The 14,886-nt window shown below is 49.1% G+C and overlaps 1 protein-coding gene across 2 annotated transcripts in view; it reads right to left on the reverse strand.

Moving 5' to 3' along the window:
* Window positions 1-14,886, reverse strand: part of Tmem181 (transmembrane protein 181) — a 50,507-nt gene that overhangs the window by 21,585 nt on the left and 14,036 nt on the right. For both annotated transcript variants that reach the window (XR_015045813.1, XM_029471511.2), the window contains exon 2: window positions 5,698-5,801. Coding sequence is in view for 1 of the 2 variants with exons in the window: in XM_029471511.2 (XP_029327371.1) it covers window positions 5,698-5,801 (104 nt within the window). In the remaining variant the exon portion in view is untranslated. The remainder of the gene's footprint in view (window positions 1-5,697; window positions 5,802-14,886) is intronic.

Raw genomic sequence — 14,886 nt, forward strand, 5'->3', positions numbered from 1 at the left:
CTCCCTGTGCCTGGCAGGCATCTCTGTGTACCTCAGCTAGGTGGGATCACACCGTATTCATCTGATTGTGACTGGTTTATTAAATTTACTACAAGGTACTCATGACTCATGCAGTCATGTGTCTAAGTTGTCTAATTTTTTCTTTTTACCTTTTTGTTTGCACATGTGCCATAGCTGTGCACATCATGGATCAGAGGACCATGAGAGGTAGTCGGTGTCCACCGATGGAGTCGGGGGATTGGCAGCAAGCAGGCCACTGGCTTTACCCACTGAGCCATTGCTGTGTAATATATTCTTGCAGGGAAGCTCTTTAAACCACTGGTTCTCAACCAGTCTGTGGGCTGTGAACGACCCTTTCATAGGGGTCACATATCAGATATTTACAGTAGTAAAATTAGTTATAAAGTAGCAAGGAAACTAATTTTATGGTTGGGGATCACCACAACGTGAGGAACTATGTATTAAAGGATAGCAGTACTAGGAAGGTTGAGGGCCACTGCTTTAAACAGAAAGGTATATAGCTTGAAATAGCTTCAGGAAGTCCCTGAAACTGACCAGATTCACTAGGCCCCTCCCTGACAGATAAGCAAGATTTCTCCTCCTCCTCCTCCTCCTTTGGTTTTTTTGATACAGGGTTTCTCTGTGTAGCCCTGGCTGTCTGGAACTCACTTTGTAGACCAGGCTGGCCTCGAACTCAGAAATCCACCTGCCTCTGCCTCCCAAGTGCTGGGATTAAAGGCATGTGCCACAGCCGGGCGTGGACAGAGTTCCAGGACAGCCAGGACTATACAGAGAAACCCTATCTCGAAAAACAAACAAAAAAAACAACAACAAAAACAAACAAAAAAAGAAACTATAAGGAGAAAGCGAATGTTAACCACATGATACTACTTATATGCGATATTTGTTCTACCCTTTCTCTTCAACCTGTACGTTATCTCTGGTTAGAAAATAAGGCTTCTGTAGACAAAATACGGACTGTGTCATATTTGTGCATGTGCACACGTGTGTTACGGAGTATGTGTGATGCACACATACAGGGAGGTGTAACTACCTATGGAAATGTGTGTGCAGAGCCCAGGGAGAAGAGCACTGGGTGTCTTCCTCTCTCACTTCTGATCTTGGTCCTCTGAGGCAGGGTCTCTCCCTGAACCTAGAACTCACATTTTCCAAGGAGGATGGAAGTCAGTGAGCCTCTAGTGATTGCTCTGTCTCCATCTCTCCCCTCCAGCAGTAATGGGGATGCAGGCAGGTGCCGGGATCTGAACTCAGGTCCTCATGGTTTCTCAGCAAACGCCCTTAACCTCTGAGCCATCTCTCCAACCCCTCATGTAGTGTTTTCAGTCTAGTCTAGCTCTGCATTTTAATCGGAGGATTTAATCACCTTATATTTAGTTACTCATTAGGAGGGATCATGCCAGTTCCTCTATATTTCTGTTTCCTACACATTTGTTTCCCATCGGCCCCACAGCTTTTCTGTTCCTCACTTGACACCCAAAGTCATAGTCTGACTGGAGCTTCTAACAGCTTAATATGACAATACATAAATACTCTGTCTCATCTTTCATGTTACAACTGTGACATGATCTTTGTGAACAGATATGCACATACAGACAGACACACACACACACACACACACAGACACATACACAGCTTGCACATCACTGGGGGAGGTGCTGAGAATCAAACCCATGGCCTCGAATGTGCTAGGTAGTCAAGTACTCTTCCACTTATTTGTTATTTTATATCCAAACCAATAAAATAATGTTAACAATTAAGTCTCTTACACAGGAACCAAAGTGTGGACTTGCACGCTTACTGTAATAGCAGCTTTCATTCTCATTGTAAACATGCAGGCCTTCAAGCAATGGGAAAATGAGAGTGGATTTTCACACTGATATCAGAATGACATGAGCTTTTATAATTACTAACGTCGCCTTTCCTGGACTCGCTGTGTTTGAACCCGCGGCTCTGCCTGCAGCACAGATGTAGTGGCAGCTTCTCCTTTGGCCCTGTGGCTTTAGCTTCCTGGGGACATCTTCCTTTCACCCCCACTTTCTCATCTAGAGACCAGGTCTTGCTACTTAGCCTTGCCTGACCTCAGACATCCAAGTTCTAGGAATTCAGGCGTGAGCCAGCACACTCAAGCTCCACCTCCTGCTTGAAGAACAGTTTTGCAGCAGGATTCCTGGTTGAGAACTCTGAGCATTTTCAGTGCATCAGTTTGTCTTTTGCCTGGTACGACTGAGCTGAGACCCCTGCTGGCAACCTCACCAAGGACTGCCTGTCTGTTGTGAGTCCCTCTTTCTTGCTCTGGTCGGGATTCTGTCTGGTGTAGGCTGTAGTGTCTTGGTAGGAGACTCTGAAGTTAGACTACTGCAGCTCATTAAACTTCCTGCGTATTCACCTTTTGTTCAGATTGGCAACTATTCTCCGTGCCCTCCTGCCTTCTCCTGAGACTCACAACCTGTGTATGGATTACTTGCCGGTGGCCCAAAGGCCCTGGAGGCTCTGTTCAATATCTCCGATCACTTCCATTCTGCTCCCCAGACTCAAACATGCCAGTCAGCCTATCTTCGGGTTTGTAGGTGCTTCCCTTTGGCCTGTTCCAATCTGATTCACCCATCCAGTGGACGTTTTCATTCACTATGGTACTTTTTAGGTCCAGAATTTCCTTTTAATTTCTCTTCCCTTCCCAGCATCCCCTAATGCTCTCTGGATCTTTCCACATCTTCCTCTTATTCTCTATGATGGCTATCACAGCCTCTGTTCTGTCTAGCAGATCTGTCACATGGTTTCAAGGATAGAGTCTGATGTATTTGTAATTTTTTTCTTTTGGCGAGCCGTATTTTATTATTTATCAGTCGGTTTTGTCTTTAAAGACAACGCTGTGGCACCTGGAAGTCAGGGTCTACACAGTGAGACTCTCTTTTTAAAGTAAATTAGAAGAAAATCATTCTCAGCTCGGGATGCCAATTCTCTGCTGCCTCCTTGGCTGCCCCAGCTTGCTGCCAACAATCCTCCATCCAACTCAGACCGTGCTGGTGTTGTGTGTGGACCTTGACCGGTACAAGGTCATGTCTCAGAGGCACCTGCAAATCCTGTGAGGATGTCTCCATATAAGAAGAGCTTCCCAAGCGGACTGCACAGCTGTCTCTGGCTTCTCGGAGCCGGCACCTGAAGAACCCGGACCCTAGGCTAACCAGTCGCTCTGGGCCTCAGCCCCCACGTCTGCAGAGTAAGGTAGTAACAGTCCCTAATCCACCCCTGCTCTCCAATATAGCACTGCCACATAAAGTAATTAAGACGAGAGTGTTAACAACAGTTAACTTCACGTGTTAATCTCAGTGGGGCAGAGGGTGCTGATGGCAAGGTGTTTGGTTAAACATGGCTGTCACAAGTCTCTGAGGGACAACTGGGTAAGATTCCCATGGTGCAGCCAGTTGACTGAACAAAGCAGACTGCCCTACGCAGGGGAAGTGAGCAAAGAGCTGAACAGATAGCTAAGGAGAGCTTGGTCTCCCATCTTCAGTAGGAACCTTAGTCTCCTGTCGTGAGACTCAGCCCTGAACTGGGCTCACACAATCAACCCATTGGGTCTTGGGCCCTGGACCCTGACTGGCTCCCATTTGCTGACTAGAGACCTGCAGATGTCTTAACATCCCGAATTGCATGCTCCAGTTCCTTTACTTCACATAGATATAAGAATAATATCATATATGATTATATAATATATGCTATATCTCATTATATTACATATCTAGCAATATATTGTATCTAGTAATAATACCGACAATTATTTATAGTGTAATTCACTTACACTTTAAGATAAATACCATTGTTTGTAATGATTATATTATATATGATTGTATACAGTAGTGAGATGTAGTTATAATGTAGTGGATACACATGTATGCATATATATGTGTGTACATACATATGCACATATGTATCCCCTATTGTTTCTCTTTCTCTGGAAGATGCACAGTAATCTGTGCATGAGAGGGTGAAGAAACTCTCGTGTCCCATGCATTGGCTGTGGGGCACCAACTTCCACCTTCATCTCAAAGGCTGGATATAGTCGGGGGGTTAGAGACATAGCTGCTTGAGGAAACAAAAGCTGGCTAATGTCTCACAGAGACGGCACGCAATACTGATGCCTCCCTACCCGTGTGAAAGGGCAGGTGAAGATGCAGGTGACAATGGGTGAGCCCTGGTAACAATTATGATGGATGTAACGGCTATGACTTAATCCCTTAGTGACTTAACAGCAAGGAGAAGTTGTCTGTAGTCGCTATGGTGACAACTGTGCCCTTTTCATTACCACAAGGCAAGAAGCATCTTAATCTCCCACCCTCGATTTCTGAGACACAAACACCCCTGGGATTTATATCTAAGGCTTAATGCAATTCACGCTCAGTGTTACATGCATCTGTGCACCCATCACTCAGAAGAGCTAACGCAAACCACCCTCAATGAACACACTAGCTTACTTAAAAAGAAAGGAAAAGAAATGAAGGAGAGCACTCTCTGCCAAAGCTGGCTTCTGCCGCCCATGGTGGGGCAAGACACAGAGCCCCAGCCCCTGAAACCTTGCGAAGACCATTCAGCTCCCGTGGCTCTGTTTTATGGCTATATAAAGGGAAGTTGGCGGCTGGGGAAACAGCCCAGCGGGCCAAGAGCGTGAGGTGCCAGTATGAGGACTAGACCTGACACCCTGGCACCCAAGCAAACACTGTGCAGGAAGAGACCTGCCTAGATGCCAGGGCTCAGAAGGCAGAGTGGTAACCCCAGAGCGAGCTGACTGGCTGGACAGGCTGAATCAGTGAGCTCTGGGTTCAAGTGAGAAATCCTGCCTTAATATACAAGGTGACAAATAACAGGGGAAGACATGTGACACCAACATCTGGACACACACAGACACACAGATACAGGCACAGACATCAACATCTGGACATACACAGATATAGGCACAGACATCTGACACCAACATCTGGACATACAGACACATAATACCACCACCACCCACCACCCACAACAACAACAAAAATAGGCTAGCCTTTCCAGAGGATGTGTCAGAGCTACAAATTATTGGGCAGTTTCTAATGCCCAGTGATTTTCACACGGTCCTGGAGCTTGGGGTCACCAGACCAATCTCCCTATACCCCCAGTCTCATTCACCTAGATCTTCACAAGGCCTGTATCCCCCTTAGACAGTGGGCTCTGGATTCCCCAGGACATAAGACTCTAGAAATGTTTCAGTGGGTTACAAAGCAAGTTCAAAGCCAGGTTGGCTTATTTAAAAAGGAGGAAGAAGAGGAGGTAGTAGAGGAAGAGGAGGAGGAGGAAGAGGAAGAAGAGGAAGAAGAGGAGGGAGAGGAGGAAGAGGAGAAACACGGGAAGAGAAAATAATAATAATGAATTTGTTATTATTATTACTATTATTATTAAAATAAATGGCAAGTAGCAGCAGCTGCCAGTCCGAGCAAACTGATCCAGGGCCCTGCTGCTGTGAACAGCAATGTTGACATTACCCTGCATGCCTGCTGGGCCTCCCAAGAAGACAAGGCGCAGGGTACGACCACCCTCTGCCCTGCGGGCTCAGAGAGAAGGCACATCTCCCTTCACACTGAGGGCAGGTGGGTTGAACAGATCCTAAGTGCTGTAAGAGGAAAAAGGATTAAAAGGCAGACTTACCCTCGATGCCGACAAAGACGGTCAGTCCAAAACAGATGAAGAAGACAACAAACACAAGGACGAAGTGGCGCTTGGAGAGAGTATAGAGCCGCATGGGTGCCAACCTGTAGGGAAGAAGCCGGGAGTGAGGACAGTCAGGGCCCTGCCCACGCCAGTGCCACCACCCAGGCTGCACGAGGCCGGCATCTCCCCAGCACAGTGCTGGCCTCGGAAGCACGCCGGCTCCCAAGCCAGCTGACCACCCCTAACTGCTGGCCTTGGTCACCTCTGGAATGGATCATTCCTGTACGTCAGAGCCACCGCCACTCTGGCCTGCCTCCTGCAGGACAGATAGACTCACTTCATGTGGTGGGAGAACGAATACTGTGGTTCCCATGCCAGGGAGAAATGTCACCACACCACAGAGGTGGCATAACCTTTTACATAGCCTACTCGCAGCTGCCAGAGGAGAGCCATAGCTCAGACCAATAAGGAGCCTTGACTCCCTGCATCAGAGAGCTATCACTGAGAATCCCAAGGACCAGAGGCACTAGCCATCTTCATCCGGCCTCAAGCTTAGGCTCAGGGTCCCTCATAGCTTGAGATCCGGCCGAAGACCCCCAGCCTGGTGAAGAGCAGCCCAGCCTTCCCAGAAGCCTGCTTCTGAATCCCTCCCTTCATCAGGGGCCCACAAGCTTCTGTTATCTACAGGAATACTGAAGCCGTTCACAGGACTGACTCTAGTATACACCTACAGATTCCCTCAGAACAGAGCATGGCGCATGGGGGACACTGGAGAGATGGCTCAGCAGTCGCAATCACATACTGCTCTATCTAGCAAAGGACCTGAGTCCAGTTCCCAGAACCCACACCAGGTGGCTCACAATAGCCTGTGACTCTAGTGACAAGAGATCTGAGGCCCTCTTGGCCTCAGTGGGCAAAATAGCACATACCTCTGACCCCTACTCCCCAAACATATATGTGCACACACACAATTTAAAAATGAAAATACATCTTTAAAACAAAAAATTCTTCCTCAGTGTTCCATGTTGCGTTATTAGGCAAACCAAGAGGCCAGGGTCTGAACTGTGCTCCAGTCAGCTTCACTAAAAAAAAAAGCAGTGTTGATAGGAAGTGGCCTACCTCACTAGAGGCATAAAGAGGCAGCCGTCCCCCTAGGGAGGAGCTAGGGGCTCACTTTCAGCCTGGTACTTGACTTGGGAGCTGAAAGCAACAGGAAATCTGAATCAACCCAGATAGAGGCGTGGCCTGGGAACACAGAGAAAGGTTGACTTGTGCTCAGGGTACACACCCACTCCCTTCCACGAGTGCCTGCAATTCCGGATAGCAGGCGGGAAGTCAGTGTTGGGGCTGGGCGGTCTCCGCACAAAGGTGAGGCTTGGGAGCCACCGCCACTCTGACACGTGGCACTGCTAACCCTGCAAGGCCTGTGTAGCCACCCAGCCAGTTCTCAGGCTGGCTGACTTTCAGATTGCTGGCTGTCTACGCTGTTCACTTGGTGAGAGACCAAGTGGAGCCTCCAAGGCATCCCTGGGACTGCATTCCCCGAGAGGACCCATAAACCATTCTGTTGGCGTGATAGAGAAACTGGTCAATGTGCTGCTGGCTCAAATTTGGGCCCTGAGGGCCTCGGGCTATCAGCTGGAACTGGCCTCTGGGAAGGGGCCAGATTTCTTTGTAAAACACAGCTCTCTCCAAAGGGCGGTAAGAGAGAGTTTATTCTGAGCTAAAGGTGAGTGACCGTGGACCAGGTACTCGGATTCATGCTGCTTTGATGATGATATGTCCCATCATGGGAATGGCTACATCAACTTTTATCAGTCAAAACATTTACCAAGTACATCAGTGGGGCCACTAGGCAGGCAGGTCACAGCATAACAGGAAATCCCTGCTGTCGGCTTCGGATGCCATGATGATATTCTTAGCTTTGGGATTGGTGGAGCCTAATGGTCTGTGTCTTAGTTAGGGTCACGATTGCTGTGATGAACACCATGGCCAAAGCAGCTCGGGGAGGAAAGGGTGTATAATATTGTAGAAAGTGGTTTCCACTTCCACATCACTGCTCATCATCAAAGGAAGCCAGGACTGGAACTCACACAGGGCAGAAACCTGGAGGCAGGAGCTGATGCAGAGGCCATGGAGGAGTGCTGCTTACTGGCTTGTTCCCCGGGGCCCAGTCAGCCAGCTTTCTTATAGAACCCAGGACCACCAGCCCATGGATGGCACCACTCACGCTGGGCTGGGCCTACCCCCAGTCACTGATTAAGAGAATGCCCTACAGCAGACTCTTATGGAGACATTTTCTCAATTGAGGTTCCTTTCCCTGATGACTCTAGGCTGTGTCAAGCTGTATACAACTAGCCAGTACAATCTGTTACTACATCGAAAAAGTTTCGCCCGACAGTTAAAAGGAAGTCAGAATGGACACAGAGGTAGGTGGTAAATGGCTAACTGGAGAATTTGAGCTCTGAAGGAAATTCTGGCTCTCAATCGGCTGTGCTCCGACTTTCACAATCATTTTACAGGTCCTCAGGATAGATGTGGCTTTCCCAAGGGCTTTGCAGTTCACACTCTGGGTTTACAGGGAAGCTGAGATCTGGGGCTGATGGGCCTGCCCAGCTTGTCACTGCTACGCTCTCTGGCAGCACCTATGGCTTCCCTGGAGGGAGGAGGCCTTAGGAAATAGGACCCAGTTAATCCCCGTGTAGAACTGAGTCCTGGCAGGAGAGCAGTGTCCCTCTCGTCTCATCTCTGTGACCCAGCTGTCTATTTCTTTATTCTATGTGTTTGAATATACGTTTGTTTTAATGTTGTAAATAAGGGAAGGTTTCCAGGCAACTGCATAAGACATTTCCATGTAGAAATCAAAATTTATACAAAGCTAAATGGACTGGGTGGCAGAAACAGTGCAAACAGAGTTAGCTAACAGTATCTCACCCATATTAATGGTGCCAACTGAGAAAAATGTGCCAGGTCTCCAGGAGACACTGGGACCGGGGAGGCTGGAGAGGGCCATCCAGAAACTGTGGTGTCTTTGCCACTCTCCTATGGATTGAAAATGGCTTTCAGAGATCTCAAAGCCATTGTGAACTACAACTGCACTGTATTCAGTGGCCTGGTCCTGTTGTCAGACATCAGCAACAAGGAGAACTCCTTGGCCAACGGTTAAAAGCAGAGGCTTAGAGGCAAAGAAAAGCAAAGGAAGGTTAGATTTTAAACCTGGAATTAAAAGTGTATCATTTGGCCAGGCACCATGGGGCACGCCTTTAATCCCAGCATTCTGGAGACAGAAGCAGAGAAGAATATCTCTGTAGGATCGAGGCCAGCCTGATAATATATATAGCAAGCATGAGGATAGCCAGGGCTAGAGAGATCTCATCTCAACACACAAAGACATCATTGATACCCTAAACTCAGTCACTCAGCAGATGAGAAAGAAGCACTTGATGACATGGGTCAAATGTAAATAACATGTGCCTCCCCTCCCCGCCTCCCAGGACAAAAGCCACTTTGGCTCAGTTGGCAGAGGAAGCATGAGGAACCATGTTTAATACCAGTCACTCACATAAAATAGCCAGGCGCAGCATTACACCTGCAAGCCTAGCGCTGCGGAGGCAGAAACAACTCTGGACTAACTGGCTCGAGTACACATATGGGCGTGCGCATGCATACACACACACACACACACACACACACACACACACACACACAGAGGCACCCGCCAACATTTTCCCTTCCTAGGTGTTCCACCGAGGTGCTGGGCACATGGCCCAGTGCCTAAAGAGCTCGTTACACAAGTGTGAGGCCCAAGTTTAAATCCCCAGAGCCCATGTTAAGGCTGGCGTGGTAGTGGCTGCTTAACTTGACGCTGAAGGGCACAGTCAGATAGATCATTGGCACTCAGCAAGCTCTGGGTTCAGTGAAAGGCTGTTTCAATTAACAACAACAAAACAAACAATAAAGTGAGAGAGGCAGAAGACAGAAAACATCCGATGTTAACCTTGATCCTCCACATCTCTACACACATACATTACACACACACACATTTTTTTAATTAAAAAAAAAAAGCCTCCACTTAAACCCAAGCAAAAGCAATCAAGCCACCCAAATCAGTGGGAAGAAGACACAGGATAGCAAACTAACCCCTGAGCTTGGGAGACGCAGCCCCAGGGAGCCACCTGTACTGGGCTCAGCTGGGCACTGGGCTAAACAGGATAGTCACATGCAAAAGTGTCCCGTCCATCCCAGCCAGGGTTCTCCCAGCTCCCAATCTGAAGGGTTTGACAGCTGAGAATCCTCAGCTTATCCTTGATAAACTCTTTGAGTCTATAACTTACAAGCAAGAGATGCCTCGGTCCCAAAGCCGAGAGAAAAGAGCAGTCCTTTTTCAGAACAGCCATTCCAGTCACAAGAGATCGGCCTGGTGGACGCGTCCCAACTGCCCATCTCAACCGGCTGAAATGTCAAGCTGGCTGGAAAGCCTGTTGTCCTTCAGGGTCAGAACAACCAAAGACCACTTGTGCAGCTGCTACACGCAGGCCTGTGAGGTAAAAATCAGAGGCCCATGCAGTTCTGCCCACACTCACCTCCACTCTGTGGCTACCAAGACCTTGAAATTCCCCCAGCTAGGGATTCTGGACGCCACACACCGTGAGTCGTCTGCACACTGGCTGTCTCCCTTTTCTACTGACCCTCCCCACCACCTTCAGGAACCACCCAAGGCTCTGCTCACACCTAGCCAACTCTGAAGGCCTGTCTCCAGGCATTTCCACTCAGCAGTTCTACATCACCTCATGGTCAAGAGGCTTAGAGCCAAACACTAAAACCCCATCCTCACTTGCTACTTCCTGCCTCTACATTTATGTCATACTTTTCATTATGTTTATTAATTTACAGCGGGCAGGGTGTGCACATTTGTGCACATGCCGTAATGCACACATAGAGCTCTGAGACAACTCCTTCCACTATGTAGGTCCTAGGAATTGAACTCAGGGAAAGGTGAGTCCTAACTCCCAAGCCGCCATCCCCAAACTACAGGCAAGCCCATGCACACACTCCCCTGATCTGAATTTCTCTTCTCTCCCAGCCGTGCAAATCCTACCCCACGTTCGCTCTCACCTTCTCATGACACACTGCAGCAGAAGCTCATCTCTCATGGCTGCCCACATTGTAACCACTACAACAGGGGACTTACTACAACTGTGCTTCTGTGACACAGGCCTGAACACAAAATATCACCTGGCCTGCACAGACACCAGGCTCAGCACATGGTAGAACTCACAACTCAGCTACATCGGAGGTTTGAGTGAGATGTGCCGCACAGACTGGGGCTTTTGAGTACTGGGTTTCCCAGCTGGCGGCACTGTTTGGGCAGGTGAGGACGGAGTGTGGGTGTGGGAGTGTGTGCCATTGTGAGTTGTCTCTTTGCTTCCTACTTGCAGTTTAAGACCCGAGCTCTCAGTCTGCCACTCCTCACCTGCTGCCACACTTCCCCACCATCATGGTGAGGATCTTTATTGGTCTGAAACTGCACACCCAAATAAACCCTTCCTTCTGTAAACTGCCTTACCCGTGGTGTCTCATTGTAGCAACAGAAAGGCAGCTAAGACAGTCTCATTGGCCATTTCCTATTACTATAGTGTGTAGTTCACTTAAGCCAATGTGAGATGCTAGGGAGTAAGAAGGGATCCCTGCTTCTCCAGGGCGGAGGACTTCTGTGACCCCACCCCACCCACTCCCCAAAGGCTCTCTGCTGTCCTTTATGGCATGGAGTTTCCTTCTCTAGGTCTGTCAACCTCTCCTGACTTGGGATCTCACGAACATGCCCTATACTCCTGACCAAGCTGGGGCTGGCACATCCTTGGAAGATCTTCCAAATGCAATGAAACAGGCCATTCCTATGGATGCTCTGAGCTCTGTCTACAGCCACAGACTCATCTCCCAGAGGAATACAACATGACTTCATTGGAAAGCCTACCCCATCCCCAACTGCAGCCGTAATCAAAACTGTCCAAGGCCTGCTGCCCCTCATATGTACAGCCATGACCGCTTCGCAAGGGACTGCTTCTACTGAGGGGAAGTCTGTGGAGACACCGAGGCACACGGGCAAATCATCAACAGGGCTCTCTGCAACACAGGTGTCTACCAGGACACACCGGGCTCTTGCTGCTCCCTGCATCTTGTCTCTGTCCACACCTCAGCTTGTCCCGGCTTATCTCAGGACAAGTTAAGGAGGAATTTCCTCCTCCATCTCCAACTAGCCCTCAGTCCAGACCCCCATGGAACTACCCACTTGCCTGATCCACTCAGGGATCCAACGAGAGACCTCAGTATGACATGTTTGACCCAAATCTCCTGGTCCTCTCCATCATCTACTTTACAGCCTTCTTCACTTGAGGTCCTAGTTGCTTAAGCCCGAATCGTAGATGCCACAAGAAGTCTGGTGTGGAGGTGGAAAGTCACATCTAAAGTCACTGGAGTCTGGCCTTGTTGGGTTGAGCCTGGCCATAAGCCACCGACTTTTGAGGAACTGAGATCACGTTCCCACTGCAAGCTAAGCCACTTCCCACAAGACCCTCTATTAAAGCCAAAAGCCTCCAATGAGCACGCATGCCCCCCCCAACTTAAAATACTAAGGCCCACAGGTCTGAGAGTCCATCCCTATCTGCCAGCATCTTTCATGTTTTCAACATTTGACAGTTATTAGGCATCCTGCCAGCAGGACTTGCCCTTCCCACTGCCACTGGCTGATCTATTAGAGCCAGCCCCCAGGTGCCTCTCCTGTCTTGGGTGAGACACCCCAACCACTGTGAGAGGAAGTGCAGGCTACCTCTCAGGACTGAGGCGTTTACTAGACGTGACCAACTATTTGTCTGCCCTCCTTCCTCCTCAGCCCAGAACTGCCTGCTGCTCACAGTATGTGTCTTATACATGGCAAATCTCCAATCACTTCAGGGTACCAAAGCTCTACTTTCTCTGCCCCGGCCTATCTTTTTCTTGCTCTGGGTTCTACTACATTCTCTGCTCTGCTAAACAGTCAACCCAGGTCTGGTTTTAGTAGCATCTGTGGCTGGTTTTGTCTTCTACATCAAAGGCAAGCAAAGCAGCTCTGTGACACTTTGGCCCAAAGGCTCTCTGACCAACATCCACGCCACAGTCCTCAATGGCTGTGCTCGCTCAGCAGGTGCATGTAGCATCCTGACGTGGCCAGCTGGAAAGTCCAGTCTCCATTAGTCTGGCTGAGTGCCTCTGAGTCCCTGCCCCCACCATGATGCCCACTAAGCATTTCTCTCTGCCACACAGGCTCCTCAGTCCATAAAACGGTACTGCAGAGGGCAGGGGACGAGAGCTAATGACTGTCCAGACCTGGAAGTAAACGACAAGGAGGGACTTAGCTGAGTGGAGAGTGTGAGAAAGCCCCTTCAGGGTGCCCTTGCTAGCCATCATCACCTTTACAGTACCCAACAGCAGCCCAAACCGTCACCTGCAAGGAACACACGATGTCACCTGGCCTGCACAGACGCCAGGCTGGGCACATTCAAAACTCAGCTACTGTGGTGGTTTGAGTGAGATGTACCCCAGGCACAACCCGCCACACGCCTGTAATCCCAGCATCGAGGAGGCAAAGGCAGGTAAATTTTTGGAGCTCACTGGCAGCCATTCTACCCAAATCTGTGAGCTGCAGATTCAGTGAGAGACCATCTCAAAGTGCAAGGTGGTGGATGCCGGAGGTGGAGGAAGACACCTCCGGAAGAAGCGCTAACCTGTAGCATTGCATAGTATGACAGGTTTACCACTCAGTCAAATTATACCCAGATTCCCCACTTCGGTAGAAAAAGGGTTTTAAATCTACCATCCCACTTCACATTCCAGTGAAGAGTCAATTTTTTTTTTTTTCACAATGGCATAAGAACAATCTCTTCTTTGGCTCAGTGTATTGGCTTTGTGCCCAGAAGCCTGGGTCCCCACTTTCTACCATGCAAGCGACATTTTCTCCTTCCTCTATAGGATAGGGAAAGCCGAGTCCTTAGAAGGCTGTTGTTACAGGTTGTCAATCTACAGAACAAATGTAGAACGCAGTGAGAAAGCAGCTGAATCTGGATCACGGTCGTTATCACTTGCGAGGTCTTGGAAGGGGAACCTTCTTTTATTATGATTTATTTATAGTCCGTGCCCCCCCCCCCCGCCCCCCGGTGGTGTAGCCTTGGCTGGCCTGGATCCTGCTCTGTTACAACTCTCTGGCCTCAAACGCAGAGAGACCACCTGCCTCTGCATGTTCCCCATACCCAGCAACTTGTTTCATTTTTCAAGCAGAATTTTAATTTGTTGCCCAGGCTAGACTCAAACACCTGGGTTCAAGAGACCCTCTTGCCCTAGCCTCCTCAGATATGACCAAGAGCTCCAGGCATGCCCCACCATGCCCAGATTTTCTCCTTATTTTTGAAAATACAAAACAGAACAGACCAAAATTTAGACCTTAGCATATCTCTGAAGATCCACTGTGCAAAAAACCTCTGCACCTTTAGCCCCAGCCACTGAGAGGGAAAGCTGTTATTTCCTGTGTCCCTTCTTGACACCAGTCAGCTACCTGGGGAACTAACACTGGGCACAGGTATTACCAGGCCATTTTGTATAAGGGGAAATAGGGGGCAGGTTTCAGGTCAGCAGGAGGTAGGGGTAGGATCTGAACCTACGGTGTACTCCCATCATGTGAAAGGCTAGCTTTGGGAAGGGTGGTCTACCATCCCCCTCATGACCTCTCTACAGTCACCTTTTAAATGACCGACATTTGACAGGAAACTTCTGCAGGGGTCGGGGGGTCGGGGGGGGGGCTGAAGGTTGAAATTTCAACCAGCTAAACTACAAACCATTGGGCAGGCATTCCGTGGCCATTCAAGGCCTAACAACCTCACCACATTTTAACAGAGGAAGGCTCAGTAAGAAAGCATGAGATCAAGTGTATTCTTCCTGGGTCGTAAGCCCAGTGGCTCACAGATGCATGCTGGTTAGGTCATCAGACACCCTCTCAAGCCAAACAGGAGGAGGAAGCATGTCAGACATGGGTCAGCCCACCTGCATGTGGCCAGTGGGCCCAGGCTGAACAGTCCCAGAACCCAGGGTGAAGCTGGATTACCCAACACCCTTGACGGAGCACACAGATGTGGGCTGCTGTCACGAGTGTGGGCTCTG

The sequence above is a fragment of the Mus caroli genome, unplaced genomic scaffold (assembly GCF_978045245.1).
Source record: "Mus caroli unplaced genomic scaffold, Mus_caroli_1 scaffold_18, whole genome shotgun sequence".
Lineage (NCBI taxonomy): Eukaryota > Metazoa > Chordata > Mammalia > Rodentia > Muridae > Mus > Mus caroli.